Source organism: Eretmochelys imbricata, chromosome 4, assembly GCF_965152235.1.
Source record: "Eretmochelys imbricata isolate rEreImb1 chromosome 4, rEreImb1.hap1, whole genome shotgun sequence".
In the NCBI taxonomy this organism is placed as follows: Eukaryota; Metazoa; Chordata; order Testudines; family Cheloniidae; genus Eretmochelys; species Eretmochelys imbricata.
In genome coordinates, this window is record NC_135575.1 from 31310246 (window position 1) to 31327005 (window position 16760).

The window sequence follows — 16760 nt, forward strand, 5'->3', positions numbered from 1 at the left end:
TGGGCTGATCCTCTCTAAAAGCAAGACATCCATGTGAATTTAGTAGTTGTGGGTAGTGTCAGAATTTATAGAGACGTGAAGACTGCAGCATCAGTTAACCACAGAACCAGAACAGCAAGGGCAGCAGCAGTTCAACCTTTCTGATACTGGTCCACCCTTGCTCTAGGGTTACACACTGGGCAGGACTGGAATTTAGTTTCCATGGTGCAGTCCATCTTTCACCTCTTTGCTAAAAGTGCCCCAAAGGATCCTGGCTGTGGCTTTTAGATATGGACTGAGGCTACCAATTCACTGCACAGCTGTCAGATGGGAATTATGTTTGAAAAAGGGTTTTCAAAGGAACCTATGGAAACTGAGTGCCAAACTCCCATTGAGCTTCTTCAGAAAGCCCAAGCTTGGACACTGCTAACCCTGGGATGAAGTGGAACTGATCAGCCAGGATATGGAACCTTTCATTTCAATTAACAGTCATCTGAGTAAGGAAATCCCACCCACCTCCTGGTAAAATTTTAATGAAATACACCATTCACACTATCACTTTCTCCTTCTGCCAAGTTTTGTCACTCTGATATATTCCTGTTCTAAGCTGCTCCTAGAGAATTAATGCTACTGGAGCACAACATGAGAGTTCCACAAAAAGGGAGTTCTCAGAATCGAAGCCCAGTGGTCAAGCCATTGGTGACATGACAGAAAACGAAGACCCAAATACCATGGATTACCCAGGGGCTTAAAGTACAGGGTCTTGAAAGTTTCAACAGGACAATCTCCGAAGCATTTCTTTAGACTATTTTCGGTAGAAAAATGCTTCCAAGAATACTCCATGCCATAGGGTCTGATGCTGAGAACAAATATATAGTTAGCAAAGCACCTGCTCTGACAGAAGATGTGGTGCTTTTGTGGCCCATTACACACCATGGAAAGGGAAATGGAGACAGAACCCCTAACAAGGCACCCTTCTCTTCATAAGGGGAGAGAAAAAGAGTCCACTGGCCACCTCAAACAGGCTAGGAGTGGGGAAAAAGACACCCGCCCCCCACTTGTGTAAGGACAGGAAAGAAGAACTCTCCGAGAAGGGAATAGGAGGATTAGAGCTGGGAAAACACTGAAAATATTTTTCTTCAAATATTCACTCTGATTTTCAAATGTACTGGCTTTTGGCTGCATTTGTACCCCTTTTGCAGTCACCTTCCAGGAATAGTTGCACACTTAAGTTTCACTGGCATGAACATTCCTGGAAAGCCAATTTCAAAGCTGTATGCACAGAAATCAAAATTTAAATTCAAAACCATGGACAAGTGCACCAGAAGTGCTGGTGCACTCATTTGGCCAAGGAAGAAAAATAATATTCTGTACTGTATCTGACCAACCACAACTAACCAACACTCATATCATGAGTTTCTCACAGAGAACTGTTCACAATCAAATTGACAGTTTTAAAAGTTTGCAAAATATTTGAGAAAAATCATAATTGCTTATAGATATAGAGCAGAAAGATTCATTGATTAAATTATTTGCTCAGCTCAGAAGCTGACCAAACCAGCAAAGTATTTAGTCCTAAACTCAAATTATCACAACTATGTCAGATTCCTAGTATAAAGTCTTAAGTTTAGGAGCCACATGTGTTTCGTATCAACTCTTCACTATCATTTCAGCACAGTGGATGGTGAGATCTTTCAATAACCAACATTCCTCATTCAAACCTACCTTAAAACTTCTTGAATTAAAAAGTCAACATTATTTCCAGAAATTGTAGAGCAATTCAACAATGGCAAACAAAGAACTGAAAATAAAACAAAGCCCATGAAACAATATAGGCCCCACTCCCATACACACACTATTAGGATGAGAAGAATGATGCAGATTGCAAGCAAGCACATAACATCCATGATTCCAAGTAGTTCATCTAGTTGGTAGAGAATCATTAATTAATAAAGTGACCCTACCTGTAGAAGTATGAACACCCCCTAACTGTGTTGTGAGTAAAATGTTCCTGAGTCTTCTCATTTCCAAAGTCCTCTAGGGGATCTGACCACAGGATATCACACATAGGTCCATATGCAGGTGGTTCCTTGAATCGATCTAACTAAGAAAAATAAGACAGAAATACTAACTTTTTACACTTTATTATTTAGGAAGTTAAAAAATATACATAGATTGAATACTAATTTGTTAATACTAGGCATCCAGAAAACATCCATATAAAACACATTAGTGATAAGCCAGTATTTCAGGGACTGCCAAATTGAGGCTCACAGCATACTACAATTTGGGTCCCGGCTGCTTTCATCTTTAATATTGTGGATACTTGGATGACAATGGAGCTCGCGCACCTACACCATAAGTGAGTCATATCTCTGCATTTAAAAGAGAAGGAGGGCAGATGCATTTTGATTTATTCTGTGCAACAGCAAGTGTGACTCTTTCGTTCCTGCCCTGCCCTGGACAAATATTGGGTGACCTGCTGTATTTTAGGACTACTCATCCATCATGAAACTTGACTAATGAAGCTAGGAACTTGTTAAGGCAAAATGATAATAGTCATACTGGAACAAATTTCTTTCAATTAAAATATATCTAATATCAAATTTTAAAGTACTGAGGCAATGTCTCTGCACTGTCGCATCTTGCTGCAATACTCTCATAGCTTTCATTAACTTCTACTTTAACCTTATTTAACTGCAGCAAAGAATCCCTCTTTCTTTCAGACAACCTGTTAAAAATTAGAAAAATTATACAGTCAGACTGCAAACAAGACAAAGCATAAAAAACTAGGAGAAACATTAAAAATTGATATTTTTCAGAACAAAAACTATATATAAGAACTCTGTAAAAGATATGTTTATAAATCAGTCTGACAAGTCTATCAAATTCTCCACTCTTTCTTGGAAGCAAAAGGCAATATAAGTAATTTTTCATTTTTTCTCACACTCAATTAAAAAGTTTTTAATAAGAGAAGGCCTCTGCATTTCTACCGTCACATGCTCATCATGAAATATTCATCGCAAACCCACACTTCTAACTTGTTTCAGATCTCTAAATAATTCATGCCTTTGTACCTGTAATACATCAAAATAAAATAACACACATTCATAATTATGAAAAAACCTGCTGATTGCCAAGGATGAATAGACTTGTTAATGAAAAAAATTCTGAAAATGTTAATGACCCTAACCTGGAATTTAAGCATTAAACAATTTTAACCGACCATTTTGCTATGCTGTGAAAACAACGAATTTTTAGGCAGAGAGTATTTTTCCTTAATCAAAACTTTAGCTTGCAAATACAGCTTTACATTCATTAATTAAAATGCAGATAATGTTTTAATCAAATTGGTGTAAATGAAAAAGCTACTACCAGTGTATACATTTCTCACCATGATACAAAGTAATCCTGGCTATTATAACAATTTATTTAGTAGCTTCAAAGAATGAAGAAAATTGTGTATTTTTATTTGCCAATCCCCTTCAACAACAGGTGTTACACATGCGAAAATCCCTAAGTTTTAAATGTAAAATGAAAAATATTCCTTTTAAATGGTTTCAATTTACACATCTGTAATATAAAATACTGCGAGGTTTCAGAGTAACAGCCGTGTTAGTCTGTATTCGCAAAAAGAAAAGGAGTACTTGTGGCACCTTAGAGACTAACCCATTTATTTGAGCATAAGCTTTCATGACCTACAGCTCACTTCATCGGATGCATACTGTGGAAAGTACAGAAGATCTTTTTATACACACAAACCATGAAAAAATGGGTGTTTACCACTATAAAAGGTTTTCTCTCCCCCCACCCCACTCTCCTGCTGGTAATAGCTTAACTAAAGTGATCACTCTCCTTACAATGGCCCACCTTGATTATCATACACATTGTAAGGAGAGCGATCACCCCAGACAAGCTACCACCAGCAGAAGAGTGGGGTGGGGGGAGAGAAAACCTTTTGTAGTGGTAAACACCTATTTTTTCATGGTTTGTGTGTATAAAAAGATCCTCCGCACCCCCCACAGCATGCATCCGATGAAGCGAGCTGTAGCATGAGCATGAATTCAGCCTGTCCTAGACAAAGGAATGTTGTTTCACAGCCTTGACTGTGCCTCCAATGTAAATTAAGCAAGGTGTGACCTAATACAATGAAAAGCATATTTACATGCAAGGTAAAACAAAGCCAACAGACAAGCAAGTGGGGGGGGAAGCTGATCACTTAATCTCAACAGGGGATGGAGCCTGCACCTATAAGAAGCCTTTCTGCCTTTTGAAACAGGGTCAATACACTTTGGCAAAATATAAACTGAGGCAAAAAGCCAATTTGTCATCCTTCACCTGAGAAGACAAAGAAACCAAGCACTTTGGGCTCTATATTGGATCCTGGCTAAGGACTGGCCAGCCATGTTGCAAGAGTGACCATGGTGAGAAAACGTCTTTGGACAAAAGACTCTAGTTTGTCAAGCTGGATTTTAGTCTTAGGCCCCGTCTACACTGGCAAGTTTGTGTGCCGTAAAGCAGCTCTGAGCGCTGTAACTCCCAAGGTGTACACACTGCCAAGCCACTTAAAGCGCAGATGCAGCGCTCTAAAAAAACCACCCCGGCGACAGGCATAGAGCTTTTTGTGCCGGGGCTACAACGCCGCAGTGCCAGTGTAGACACCATGGTGATTACAGCGCTATGATTGGCCTCCAAGAAGTGTCCCAGAATGCCCGTTCTCACCTCTCTGGCCATCGGTTTGAACTCTACTGCCCTGCCTGCAGGTGACCAAGCGTCAGCCCCACCCCGTACATTCTTTTGCAAATTTGAAAGTCCCCTTCCTGTTTGTTCGATGACATGTGTAATGGTCTCAGTGCATTTTTTCAGGTGGCCATGCCTGCTCCACGCACCAGGGGATCCCCCGCTTGGAGCAATGCCGAGCTGCTGGACCTCATCGGCATTTGGGGAGAGGAGGCTGTCCAGTCCCAACTGTGCTCCAGCCATAGGAATTATGATATCTATGGACAGATTTCTAGATGCATGATAGAAAGGGACCATGATCAGGACACATTGCAGTGCAATGTCAAAGTGAAGGAGCTGCGGACCACCTACCACAAGGCGCTGGAGGCAAACCACCACTTCGGTGCTGCGTCCACGGGCTACTGGTTCTATAAAAAGCTGGACGCAAGACTCGGTGGCGACCCCACCTCCACTGTGAAGGACCCTGCAGACACTTCATTGGCTTGCATGCCAGTTGAGAGTGGACTGAGCTAGGAGGAGGAAATCTTGGATGAAGAGGGGGAGGGGGACCCAGAGGCTGTGCAGTCAGGAGCTCTTTTCTAACATGGAAGAGCCTAGCCAGTCACAGCAGTCGGAGCTTGGCGAAGCGAAAATAGGAAAGGAGGCCGCTGGTAAGTGGATCTGATTTTGGGAATTGCTGCAGTGAGTTGTTGGGGGCAGGAGGGTTGCAGAAAGCAAGCTCGTCTCCCACCTCATGCCTAGTCTGAGCGGTGGAACAGGCTGTTGATACACTCCCTCACTTCACGGGAGTCTCTCTCAGAGATTCAGGGCTGCCCAGAGGATTCAGGGGGCCTGGGGCCTTCGGGGGCAGGGATCCTTCCGCTCTGGGTCTTCGGGGCACTTCGCCGAAGACATGGAGTGGAAGGACTCTTGCCGCTGAATTGTTGCCGAAGACCCGGAGTGGAAGAAGTGGCGGCGGTCTTCGGCGGTGAGTCCTTCACTCCGGGGGAGTTCGGTGGCACTGAAGGACCCGCTGCTGAAGTGCCGCCGAAAACTCTCTTGGGGGCTCCTGAAAACTCTCATGGGGGCCCCTATGGGGCTCGGGGCAAATTGCCCCACTTCCCCCCGGCGGCCCTGCAGAGATCTCCAGGAAACTCTTGTGGAGATACTGGGCAATCCGCTGCTGCAGGTTCCTTGGCAGAGCTGCTTTTTTTTCTTGCCCAATTAACTTTCCCGCGCCACTGTGCCGTCATGGAGGGGTGAACCATTGCTGCACTCAGGCGCCAGGATGGAAGCCTCAGGCTTGGAGAAGACCCTCCCTTGATTCCCTGCTCACCCTCAGCAGCGAGATTCACAATGATCACCTCCTCTGCAAAATGTGAGGAAAGGAATGATTATCAGGCCCACCCTACAGAGCTGGCCCTCCCCAAGTGCCCAAGAGCCACGTGTTCAGTGTACTGCAGGGTCTGGAAACAGTGATTTACTCTGCCCCTGCAGCCCCTCACCATTTTGAGGGTCTTGTGGCTCATGTGTGATTGCCTGGGGCCAGCCAGTTAGTGACAGGTGTGAGAGTACTGGCTGTGTTTTAAATCACTGAATCAGTGTTGTCTGTGTTCCAAACAAAACTGCTTCTGTAAAATGTTGCATTTAAACTTCAGAGATGACCTTGGAGCACAGCCTCCCTCTTTGTTATCAGCAGCAGAATGGCTGCACAGAATTAGAAAGCGTCCAAGAAGAACTAAGGAGCACTTTATGCGTGAGGTTATGATGCACCCTGCTGCTGAGAAAAAAGAATTCAAGGAGCGGCAGGACAGCGAGAAGATAGACCAAAAAGAGAATGCGGCATGCCAGAAAGAAGCCATTGAGCAGCTCTTAACAGTTATGAAGCGCCAAGTGGACATGCTCCAGGGGATACTAGCTCTTCAAACTTAGCAGCTCTGTGCCCGCCTTCCCCTGCAGCCTCTGTCGCGAAACTCTTTCCCATGTGCCCTCCTTTCCCCCACACTGCCAACACACTGTTATCAACCTCCTGGCTCCACTCTCTACCCGCAGCATTCCACTCCACCCTCCTCACAGTCCAGCAGTGTGGACTCCCACTACCCACTGCACTCAATATCATCCCTCTGCAGTTTGGCCCTGCTGAAGTCCAGCACCCGCTGCATTGTACTCCAAAGGAGAAGTTTGGGTATGATCCCTGGACATACACAAATCTGTAGCCGTCCTGGGACCCCTCCTCCTCTTGAGACCTTCCCTTCCCCCATCCTCCATCACCTTCCCTGCTGATGATTTTTTTCGTTTGACTCTCTCCTCTGGTTGTTGTCTTTCAATAAAATAATTGTGTTTGTTTGAAAACAATCTTTATTCTATTAAGTGAAAGCAAAAAGAGCATTGCAAAGCAACACAGAATTATGTTAAGGTCCCTTCTTGCGTCATGTGCACCAATCACCTCCTAGCATTACAAGCACTGCAATCCTGAGCATAGCAACCAATATTAGTGGCTTTCAGCTTCAAATTGCTGCCTCAAAGCATCCCTGATCCTTATGGCCCCATGCTGTGCCCCTCTAATAGCCCTGGTCTCTGGCTGTTCAAACTCAGCCTCCAGACGCTGAGACTCTGTGGTCCAGCCCTGAGTGAAGCCTTCATCCTTCCCTTCACAAATATTATGGCGCGTATAGTACACGGCTATAAGCATAGGAATATTGTCATCGGCCATGTCCAGCTTCCCATATAGGCATCGTCAATGGGCTTTTAAATGGCCAAATGCACACTCCACAGTCATTCTGCACTTGCTCAGCCTGTTGAACCGCTCCTTGCTGCTGTCAAGTTGCCCTGTGTATGGCTTCATGAGCCACGCCATTAAGGTGTTGGCGGGGTCTCCCAGGATCACAATGGGCGTTTCGACTTCCCCTACGGCGATCTTCTGGTCAGGGAAGAAAGTCCCTGCTTGCAGCTTCTTGAACAGGCCAGTGTTCCGAAAGACGCGTACATCATGCACCTTTCCAGACAAGCCTGTGTTAACGTCTGTGAAATACCCATGGTGATCCACATGCACCTGGAGAACCACTGAGAAATACCCCTTGCGATTAATGTGCTTGGTGACTAGGTGGTCTGGTGCCAGAATTGGAATGTGTGTGCCATCGATTGCCCCTCCGTGGTTAGGGAAGCCCATGAGTGCAAAGCCATCCATGTTGCCCAGAGTCACGGTCTTTTGGAGCAGGATGCGATTAATGGCCCTGCACACTTCCACCAATACGACTCCAACAGTCGACTTTCCCACTCCAAACTGTCCAGCGACCGATTGCTAGCAGTCTGGAATAGCCAGCTTCCACAGTGCAATCGCCAGGCGCTTCTCCAATAGCAAGGCAGCTCCCATTCTCCTGTCCTTGCACCGCAGGGCTGGGGAGAGCTCATCATACAGTCCCATAAACATGGCTTTCTTCATGCGAAAGTTCTGCAGCCACTGCTCACCATCCCAGATGTGCATGACGATGTGATCCCACCACTCAGTGCTTGTTTCCCCAGCCCAAAAACAGCGTTCCACTGTGGTCAGCACTTCCGGGAATGTTACAAGCAGTCTCATGTTGTAGCTAGTATGCATGGTGAGATCAGTGTCACATTCCTCTTACCTTTGTAGTTTAAGGAATAACTCTACTGCCACTCGTGATGTGTTGGTCAGTGTAAGCAGCATACCGGTCAACAGCTTGAAATCCATTCCTGCAGCCTGAATGAGGCAGGGCAGGGTGCGCAGTACACAAACCGTTGAAAGATGGTGCCAAATGCGAACAGAAGCACAGGGATTGCTGGGATTTGATGCACTGTATCACGGGGCATTGGGACAGGACCCAGTATGCCCCGTGTCCCCTTCCGCCTTTCCCACAAGTCTTAGCGACAAAAGAGAAAGAGGTGCTCTGTGGGATAGCTGCCCAGAGTGCACCGCTCCGAATAGCGGCACAAGTGTGAACACGCTATTTTGCAGACAGCTGTCAGTGTGAACACACAACAGCTGTTTTCCTTCAGCGCTCTCTGAGTGGTGCTGTAACTGCCGGCACTGTAATTTTGCAACTTGGAAGTGTATTTTTACTTTGTTTGTAACCATTTCTATTTCAATTCTTTCTACTTGGTATCACTTAAATACTTGTTCTTTGTTAATAAACTGTGACAGACCCAGACCGGTTGGGTGCAAGAGTCTGGTAGAAGAAAAACACACTGGATGAATAGTTTTCTGTTTCTTGAGTCACCAGGGCAGGGGCTACCCCAGAGAAGTCAGGAAGGTGCTAGAAGCAATTAAGTCAGGCAGACTCCATAAGACGCCTGGAACCAACTAAGAACTGATTAGAAACAATCAAAGGAAACAGGCTAATCAGATCACCTGAAGCCCATTTAGAACCGTCTGGGAGTAGTTTACAAGGAAGCCCCTTCAGAGAGGCCGGCTGGTAGGAGCTGGGAGTAGGAAAGTGTGTTGTGGGAAGACTGGGAGAAAGAAGGTGAGCAGTAAAAGACCCAGGAGAACAAGCATGGTCAGGTACCAATGAGGGTGCTAGGAGGGGCCATTTGGGGAAGTAGCCCAGGAAGGGCTAAAGCTCCAGTAGTATAGGAAAACTACATGTTTCCTTTGCCAATTAGGATCCCTGGGCTAGAACCTGGAGAAGAGGGTGGGCCCGGGTTCCCCCTAACCCCACCCCCCCTCAGCTCTACAATAATACTCCCTGAGTAGGAAGACAGGGACTAAAGAGGGTTCTTACACCAAACCTGTTGACTGGCTGATGACGGTGACTCAGTAAGCTGTAAGCCTTGCCTCTAGGAGGGGAGAGAGGCTACACTGAGGGTCACAGCAAATCTCTGAGGCAAACCCTACCCACCTAGAAGCGCGGGACCTACTGAGACAAAGCTGGTGCTCTGCCACAAAATAATCTTGTTTTATTACAAAACCATTTCAGTGCACTGTTTTGAACTGAAGAATAAAATCCTTGGCCAAACTAACAGACTGGTGCTGTGTACTGTCTCTTTAAAGGAGTAGCAAACTTGATAAGGTTTGTGAGTGCTACAGTGAGAGGGGCTGAGCACTGCAGGGGAAATGGTTTTGGGGAGACTTAGAACTGGAAGGACTCTTGGTATCACTCTGCTGCAAGGAGTAACCAGGCTGGTGGAGGCCAGAATGAGGTCATTGTGCTGCTGGTGTCAAGGTTCTGAGCCAAAGCTGTGCAGCACAGAAGCACCCAGGGTTCATAGAATATCATAGAATCATAGACTATCAGTGTTGGAAGGGACCTCAGGAGGTCATCTAGTCCAACCCCCTACTCAAAGCAGGACCAAACCCCAACTAAATCATCCCAGCAAGGGCGTTGTCAAGCCTGACCTTGAAAACCTCTCAGGAAGGAGATTCCACCACCTCCCTAGGTAACCCATTCCAGTACTTCACCACCCTCCTTGTGAAAAAATCCTAACATCCAACCTAAACCTCCCCCACTGCAACTTGAGACCATTGCTCCTTGTTCTGTCATCTGCTACCACTGAGAAAATCCATCCTAAAATCTAAATCCATCTAAATCCATCCTCCTTGGAACCCCCTTTCAGGTAGTTGAAAGCAGCTATCAAATCCCCCCTCATTCTTCTCTTCTGCAGACTAAATAATCCCAGTTCCCTCAGCCTCTCCTTGTAAATCACGTGCTCAGGTGCTCCCCTAATCATTTTTGTTGCCCTCCGCTGGACTCTCTCCAATTTTTCCACATCCTTCTTGTAGTGTGGGGCCCAAAACTGGACACAGTACTCCAGATGAGGCCTCACCAATGCCGAATAGAGGGGAATGATCACGTCCTTCAATCTGCTGGCAATGCTCCTACTTTTACAGCCCAAAATGCTGTTAGCCTTCTTGGCAACAAGGGCACACTGTTGACCATATCCAGCTTCAAAACCCCTATGTCCTTTTCTGCAGAACTGCTGCCTAGCCACTCGGTCCTTAGTCTGTAGCAGTGCATGGGATTCTTCCGTCCTAAGTGCAGGACTTCGCACTTCTCCTTGTTAAACCTCATCAGATTTCTTTTGGCCCAATCCTCCAATTTGTCTAGGTCCCTCTGTATCCTATCCCTACCCTCCAGCATATCTACAACTCCTCCCAGTTTAGTGTCATCTGGTTACAGGGCACCCTGTGACACAACCCCTTAACTGGTCTGGGTGAAGCCCCAGAGCATCACACATGGCTCCCTCACTCTTGCACCTGAAGGCCTTCCAAGTTAACTGAAATATAAGCAACATATGTCTCTCTCTCTCTCTCCTCCTTAGCCTGTAAGGGTATGTCTGCACAGCCTGCAGAAGTAAGACTCCAATCCCTGGTTAAACACTCAGTCTCTGAAGCCCATCCTCCTCCCTGGGCTTCAGAGCCCAGACTCCAGCTCAAGCCACAACTTCAAAGTGCAGTCTACACAATCATTTTTAGAATCCTGGTGCGAGTCCCACTTGCATGAGTCTGTTGACTCAGGCAGGGAGGCTCACTTCTGCAGGCTGTGTAGATGTGCCAACAGGAAAACAGCTTGATAAATGTTCAGAGTTTTGTGCATTTGTGTGGCTTAGTGAGAAAACCACTGGGGTTGAGGAGGTGAGGTAGGCATTTTTCACCCTAAATCAATGGAACCAAGTGAAGAATCTAAGGTTGTTATGAACATATCAGGCTCACAACTATCTGTAATGATTCCCAGTTGAATCCAGATTCCAGTTCAAGATCTTTCCCCTGGTATTCCAAGGCCTCTGTGGATTGACCCTAGCTTCCTGAGTTGTTGTTCTCCTTCTAAGACTATGACTTCACACAACAACTAAGTTCCACTGGAACAATGAAATGGTCTGGCAATAGGAGAGAAGGCTTTGGCATGTCAGACACAGAACTTGGATAGGAGCTGGACCCAGAATGCGGAGTTCACTTCCCACAAGAGATAAAATGACTGCAGATGCATCCACTTTAACTAAATGCAAAATTTATTTCTTTCACTTTTTCTCACTAAGCTTCTAAGTGTGATCTTTTAGGTAGTGAATCTAGACTAGAGAGAGTTCACAACACAAAGTGTCTTTTAAAAGTAGGATTTTCCGAAGTGCTCAGCATTGGCCTAGCTCTGCTCTGCAATGGAAGAGGAGTTAGGCCAAAACTAAGGTCCTTTGAGAATCTCACCCTAAGGCTTAGGCCAAGAGAAATGAAATTACCACCTTTAACAGGAAAGGCAGGGGGCAGTAAATCTCCATTGCAATTCACATGCAAGGCTCTTTCTAATGCCAGCAACAGCAGATCTATTACTGATAGCAAGCAGAAGACATCTTGCACTATATCACATTGGAAACAGAAAGAAAGGTCACAGAAAGAAATCACTTTCCAGCGAGAATGGCTGGATTTCTTGCAAGCAGCAGCCAAAAAATTCATTAAGCCACCTCAGGAGGTCCCTGGATGCACACAAGGAATAGACTGAGAACAGGCAGTTTGGAAGGATTTTTTCCAAAAGCATTATTGACCTTGCCTGAGAGGGATATGGACCTTCAGGGGAAAGTAGGCTTGAATGGCACAGTGGATTGTAACGAAAAAATAATGTTTAGAAAGAGCCTTTGAATCAGGGAGTCTGTACTGTTTATTCAAATGATGGCTAAGGAAAATGTGATCATCAGCTGTCACATATTACTCATCAAGCACTGAACACTGAATAAATGGTCTGCCATGCTATGCAATTAGAAGACAGCACACAGCAACATTTTCTTGGGAGAAATGCACAAATGAAACTGCACAAATGAAAGGTTTTAGAAACATTTTTTCAGAATTGGGGCAGGTCTCCCAAGGGACAAATGTCAAGAAGAATCAGTATCATCTTCATTGTCGCAGCAGAACTGGAGACTGTTCTACTTGGAAAAAAATGCAAGACAGGAATCACAAAGACTCTTGTCTCCAAAGACAGGACTCTTGTCCAGGTAACCCTCACCATCAGACTCCTCAGTTTACAGAGAGAAAATTTTGCAGGGTAATTCAAAGCAATACTGACCGATAGATAGGGAACAAAAAGTATATGAGCATTTCCTCCCTCTGTGGTAGAAAATCAACCTCCTAAAACATATTAAGAGTTCGACGGACATTCACATGTAACAAGGCAATTCCTGGTTCCCATTTTGACTGCCTGAATTTAGAGTATGTCATTAGTTTCACTGCAAACACATTGCCACAGCATTAGTGTGATGGAGGTAAGACATATGGAGTAAGGCATTTCTTGCTTTCTCGGTTTGTTCCTGTCCACTCGTCTCAAGAAAAACTGGTGCACTCTGAATTGAAAGGAGGGGAAGGAGGAGAACGCTGCTGCTTCTCTGCTCCTCCATATCAGAGTCATACTGCAACCAGTGAGGCACAGAGCAGGTTACACAGGATACAGCCTGAGGCACGTCTAGCTGTCTTTTCACTGATTCTGCTACCCAGCCAATGAGAATAGCTTATCAGGTTCAGTTTTATATCGGAAGGTGCAAAAGTGAACACTGAGCCAGAATTCAAAAAAGCTCTGGGACAGATTTTCACATGCCAGGTACCCACTATTGCAACCAGATTTTCAAAATAGCTCCACTCCCATTAAGGCACATAAATGAGGGCCAGATTTTCAAAAAAGCTCACGACCCATCTCTGAAGCTATTTTAGTTGCCATATAAAATGCTGTTGTTATGTTTGTTGCAAGTATAGTTATATACAAGCCCACACGTGTACACACGTGTTTTGTTTCTCCAAATAAATGCACAAAATTCAATTATTTCAACTCACAAATAATCAACAGGATGCTTAAAATGTTCTAAAAGAAAGGAATGATCTAATGACTCCACATTTGACTACGCTTCCAAACTTCTTTACTTTACATTAATTTTTCAAAAAGCAAAGATGATGAATCCTACATTTTATTACTAACAAAGATTTTGGTGGCTTCAATAAAATAAAGGTACAAATTATAGCTATTTCCCTTTTTCTTGTTTTAGAAAGGCCAGAAAAGGACGACAGTGTTCAAGATTAGTTTGAATGCAATGTGACAATGAAAAACCCAATCGTTTTCCCTATAAATCTTAAACAAATTAACTACATTGAAAAAAAAATCTCATGTTTTGTTAATACATGGTTTTAGTGTTTATTAGATTTGAACAGTACCCAGACTTACTTTTCTGATGTCATCTAAAGTGTTGATCTCTGGAGACAAGCCACCATGTACACACAGGAATTGTTGGTTCATCAGAGCAGCCAAGGGAAGGCAGTCAAAGGCATCCATGCAGGCATCATATACTCGTTCTGAATACTTTATTTTACCTTTTGGATAGTAAGATGGTATCAGAAGATGGTGTTCGGTATTTTAAAGAAAAATATTTCTGTAATTTAAGGGCTTGGTCCTGCTCTCAACTAGAAAGGGCCAACACACTTCAATGGGAGTAGAACTATATCGTTAAATCCTAAATAATATTTTACAGAAAATAAATCATTGTACATACTGAGTCCTGAGTCCCGTCTCCCCCGCCCCCCCACCCACACACATTTTGGGCACTAGGGATCAGGGTTACTTCTACATGCTGTGGGAAAAATTCTACATAATTTAATAGAGATGAAACGACTAAGATTCTATAGCACTTCAACAGCATTCCATAGAAGTTAGTCTAAAAGCTTATGGAATTTAATACAGAATTTTTCTTTCTACAGAAGTGTTAAACCAACAAATTTAATACAGAATTATATTGCTGTTAAGAAATTCCATAGAAAGCTTTGAAATGCTGTAGAAAAGTTATTCTTCTCTAGTAAATGATTTCCCATAAAGAACAGCTCTATGCAAAGGAATCTGAACTTTAACCCACATTCTTGTAATTAATTATCTGAAGAAACATCACTGTGAAATGAATGAGCTAATACAATGAATCCAAAATGTTAATTTACCAATATGCATATTAAACTCAGTAAACCATGGAGCATTTGAGCCAATTAACATTTTTCCCATCCTTTATGTTAAAGTGGGAATGTGGACTCATGCAATGGCTTCAGTTTATACTACTGCAGACACAGGTTATTCATTGTGCAAATCAAGGTCTACAGCCAATAATCTTTGAAGTATCCCAGTATTCGTTAATACAACAATAATCCTGGTGGAGGACTACAATCCCTCTCCAACCTACATTAGCTTACCTGGAAAGGTAATGTTAAGAAGTGTTATTTGTTCCGACCCCAAACTGAAAGAAGAGATAGTGCACAGTTGTGCACTAAGAGACCAATGGTAGCAGAGACACCAAGACAATAATGCTTTTTGTTTTGCAGGCACAGGGGCCTGGAAGTAGAACAGAAGTGCAGAAACTGTGGCTTCCCCAACATCTACAGTATTTGATGAAGTTTCCCCAGATATCTTTAGACTTCCCATGATTACAAGAACACAGTCCTTGTAACGCCTTTGTATTACCAATCCTGTCCATTTTGCCATACGTTGAAACAGAGATTTTTGTATTATATTTTTTCCTTCAGTGGGTTTTCCTTCAGAGAAGGATGGTTTAAGGATGCAAAATCATTGACATTAAGTACTACTTGAGTACTTACTAAGTAACAAACAATTACAATGTAATATGGAAGAGGTTGTGAATTTAAAGCACACTTACATTCTTGTTTAAATGTGAAATACTCTGTTAAATGTCTACATTCATGATTCCCACGAAGTAAAAACAGTGTTTTGGGATAAAGGATTTTCAAGGCCCACAAATACAGCACACACTGTAAAACAAAAACATGAAAATAGTGACAGAGATTTACAAAGGTATAAAATATTTTAGTCTACTTTCAAAAGGTATACCCAGCTGTTCATATATTTTATGCAGATTGTTTCCCATGCTTCGTAGAAATTATTAGGCTTCAAAGTAGTTTTATACTCTTGCTAAGTGACATTTTCTTTTTACACACATTTGTGTACTACAACTCCTGAGACTTGCATATCCAGTGAAAATAAAACCATTCTGTCTGGGGGGTTAGACAGAAATCTGCCATGAAAACCATTTCACAGGAAAATCTGCATTTCATTACAGAAGAAACAAAATATTGTCCTGGAACAATTTCATAAGCACTTGTGAAAAATCATTGAATTCATGAAAATAAAAAATTTTTACACAAAAACTTGTAGAGAACTCTGGCAGTTTTGCACAAGTCTGGAGTCAGTCGGAGAAGCGGAGTTAAATCACCCATGCTTTGTCTAGCTCCACCCACCGGGTGGACAGTGCTGGCAGGTTCTGGACCCTGGAGCAACAGGGTTTGGCAGAAAACTTTCCAAAGTCTGGGGTGAATTCATGCTACAATCTTTAAATTAAGGTGCTCAGCACCATTGAAAATTAGGCCCTTGTATAACAGTACATAACCACAGGCACACAGATTTGAAAATGTTAGCCCAGTTAAGTAATATTTGGGTTTTAATGAGATCAATGTCTGTTGCAGGAGAAAAAGAAAGTGCCTGAATTCAGGTTTTAGCATATACAATTGTCAAGGTTCCTCCCCCACTCTGAACTCTAGGGTACAGATGTGGGGACCTGCATGAAAAACCTCCTAAGCTTATCTTTACCAGCTTAGGTCAAAACTTCCCCAAGGTACAAAATATTCCACCCTTTGTCCTTGGATTGGCCGCTACCACCACCAAACTAATACTGGTTACTGGGGAAGAGCTGTTTGGAAACGTCTTTCCCCCCAAAATACTTCCCAAAACCTTGCACCCCACTTCCTGGACAAGGTTTGGTAAAAAGCCTCACCAATTTGCCTAGGTGACTACAGACCCAGACCCTTGGATCTTAAGAACAATGAACAATCCTCCCAACACTTGCACCCCCCCTTTCCTGGGAAACGTTGGATAAAAAGCCTCACCAATTTGCATAGGTGACTACAGACCCATACCCTTGGATCTGAGAACAATGAAAAAGCATTCAGTTTTCTTAGAAGAAGACTTTTAATAGAAATAGAAGTAAATAGAAGTAAAGAAATCACCTCTGTAAAATCAGGATGGTAGATATCTTACAGGGTAATTAGATTCAAAACATAGAGAACCCCTCTAGGCAAAACCTTA

General features: G+C 43.6%; 1 protein-coding gene across 1 annotated transcript in view; it reads right to left on the reverse strand.

The window, feature by feature from the left end:
* Positions 1-16760, reverse strand: part of PPP3CA (protein phosphatase 3 catalytic subunit alpha) — a 320751-nt gene that overhangs the window by 74307 nt on the left and 229684 nt on the right. The window contains exons 4-6 of the mRNA XM_077815075.1: positions 15319-15430; positions 13851-13996; positions 1944-2083 (exon numbers count right to left, since the gene is read on the reverse strand). Coding sequence (XP_077671201.1) covers positions 1944-2083; positions 13851-13996; positions 15319-15430 — 398 coding nt within the window. The remainder of the gene's footprint in view (positions 1-1943; positions 2084-13850; positions 13997-15318; positions 15431-16760) is intronic.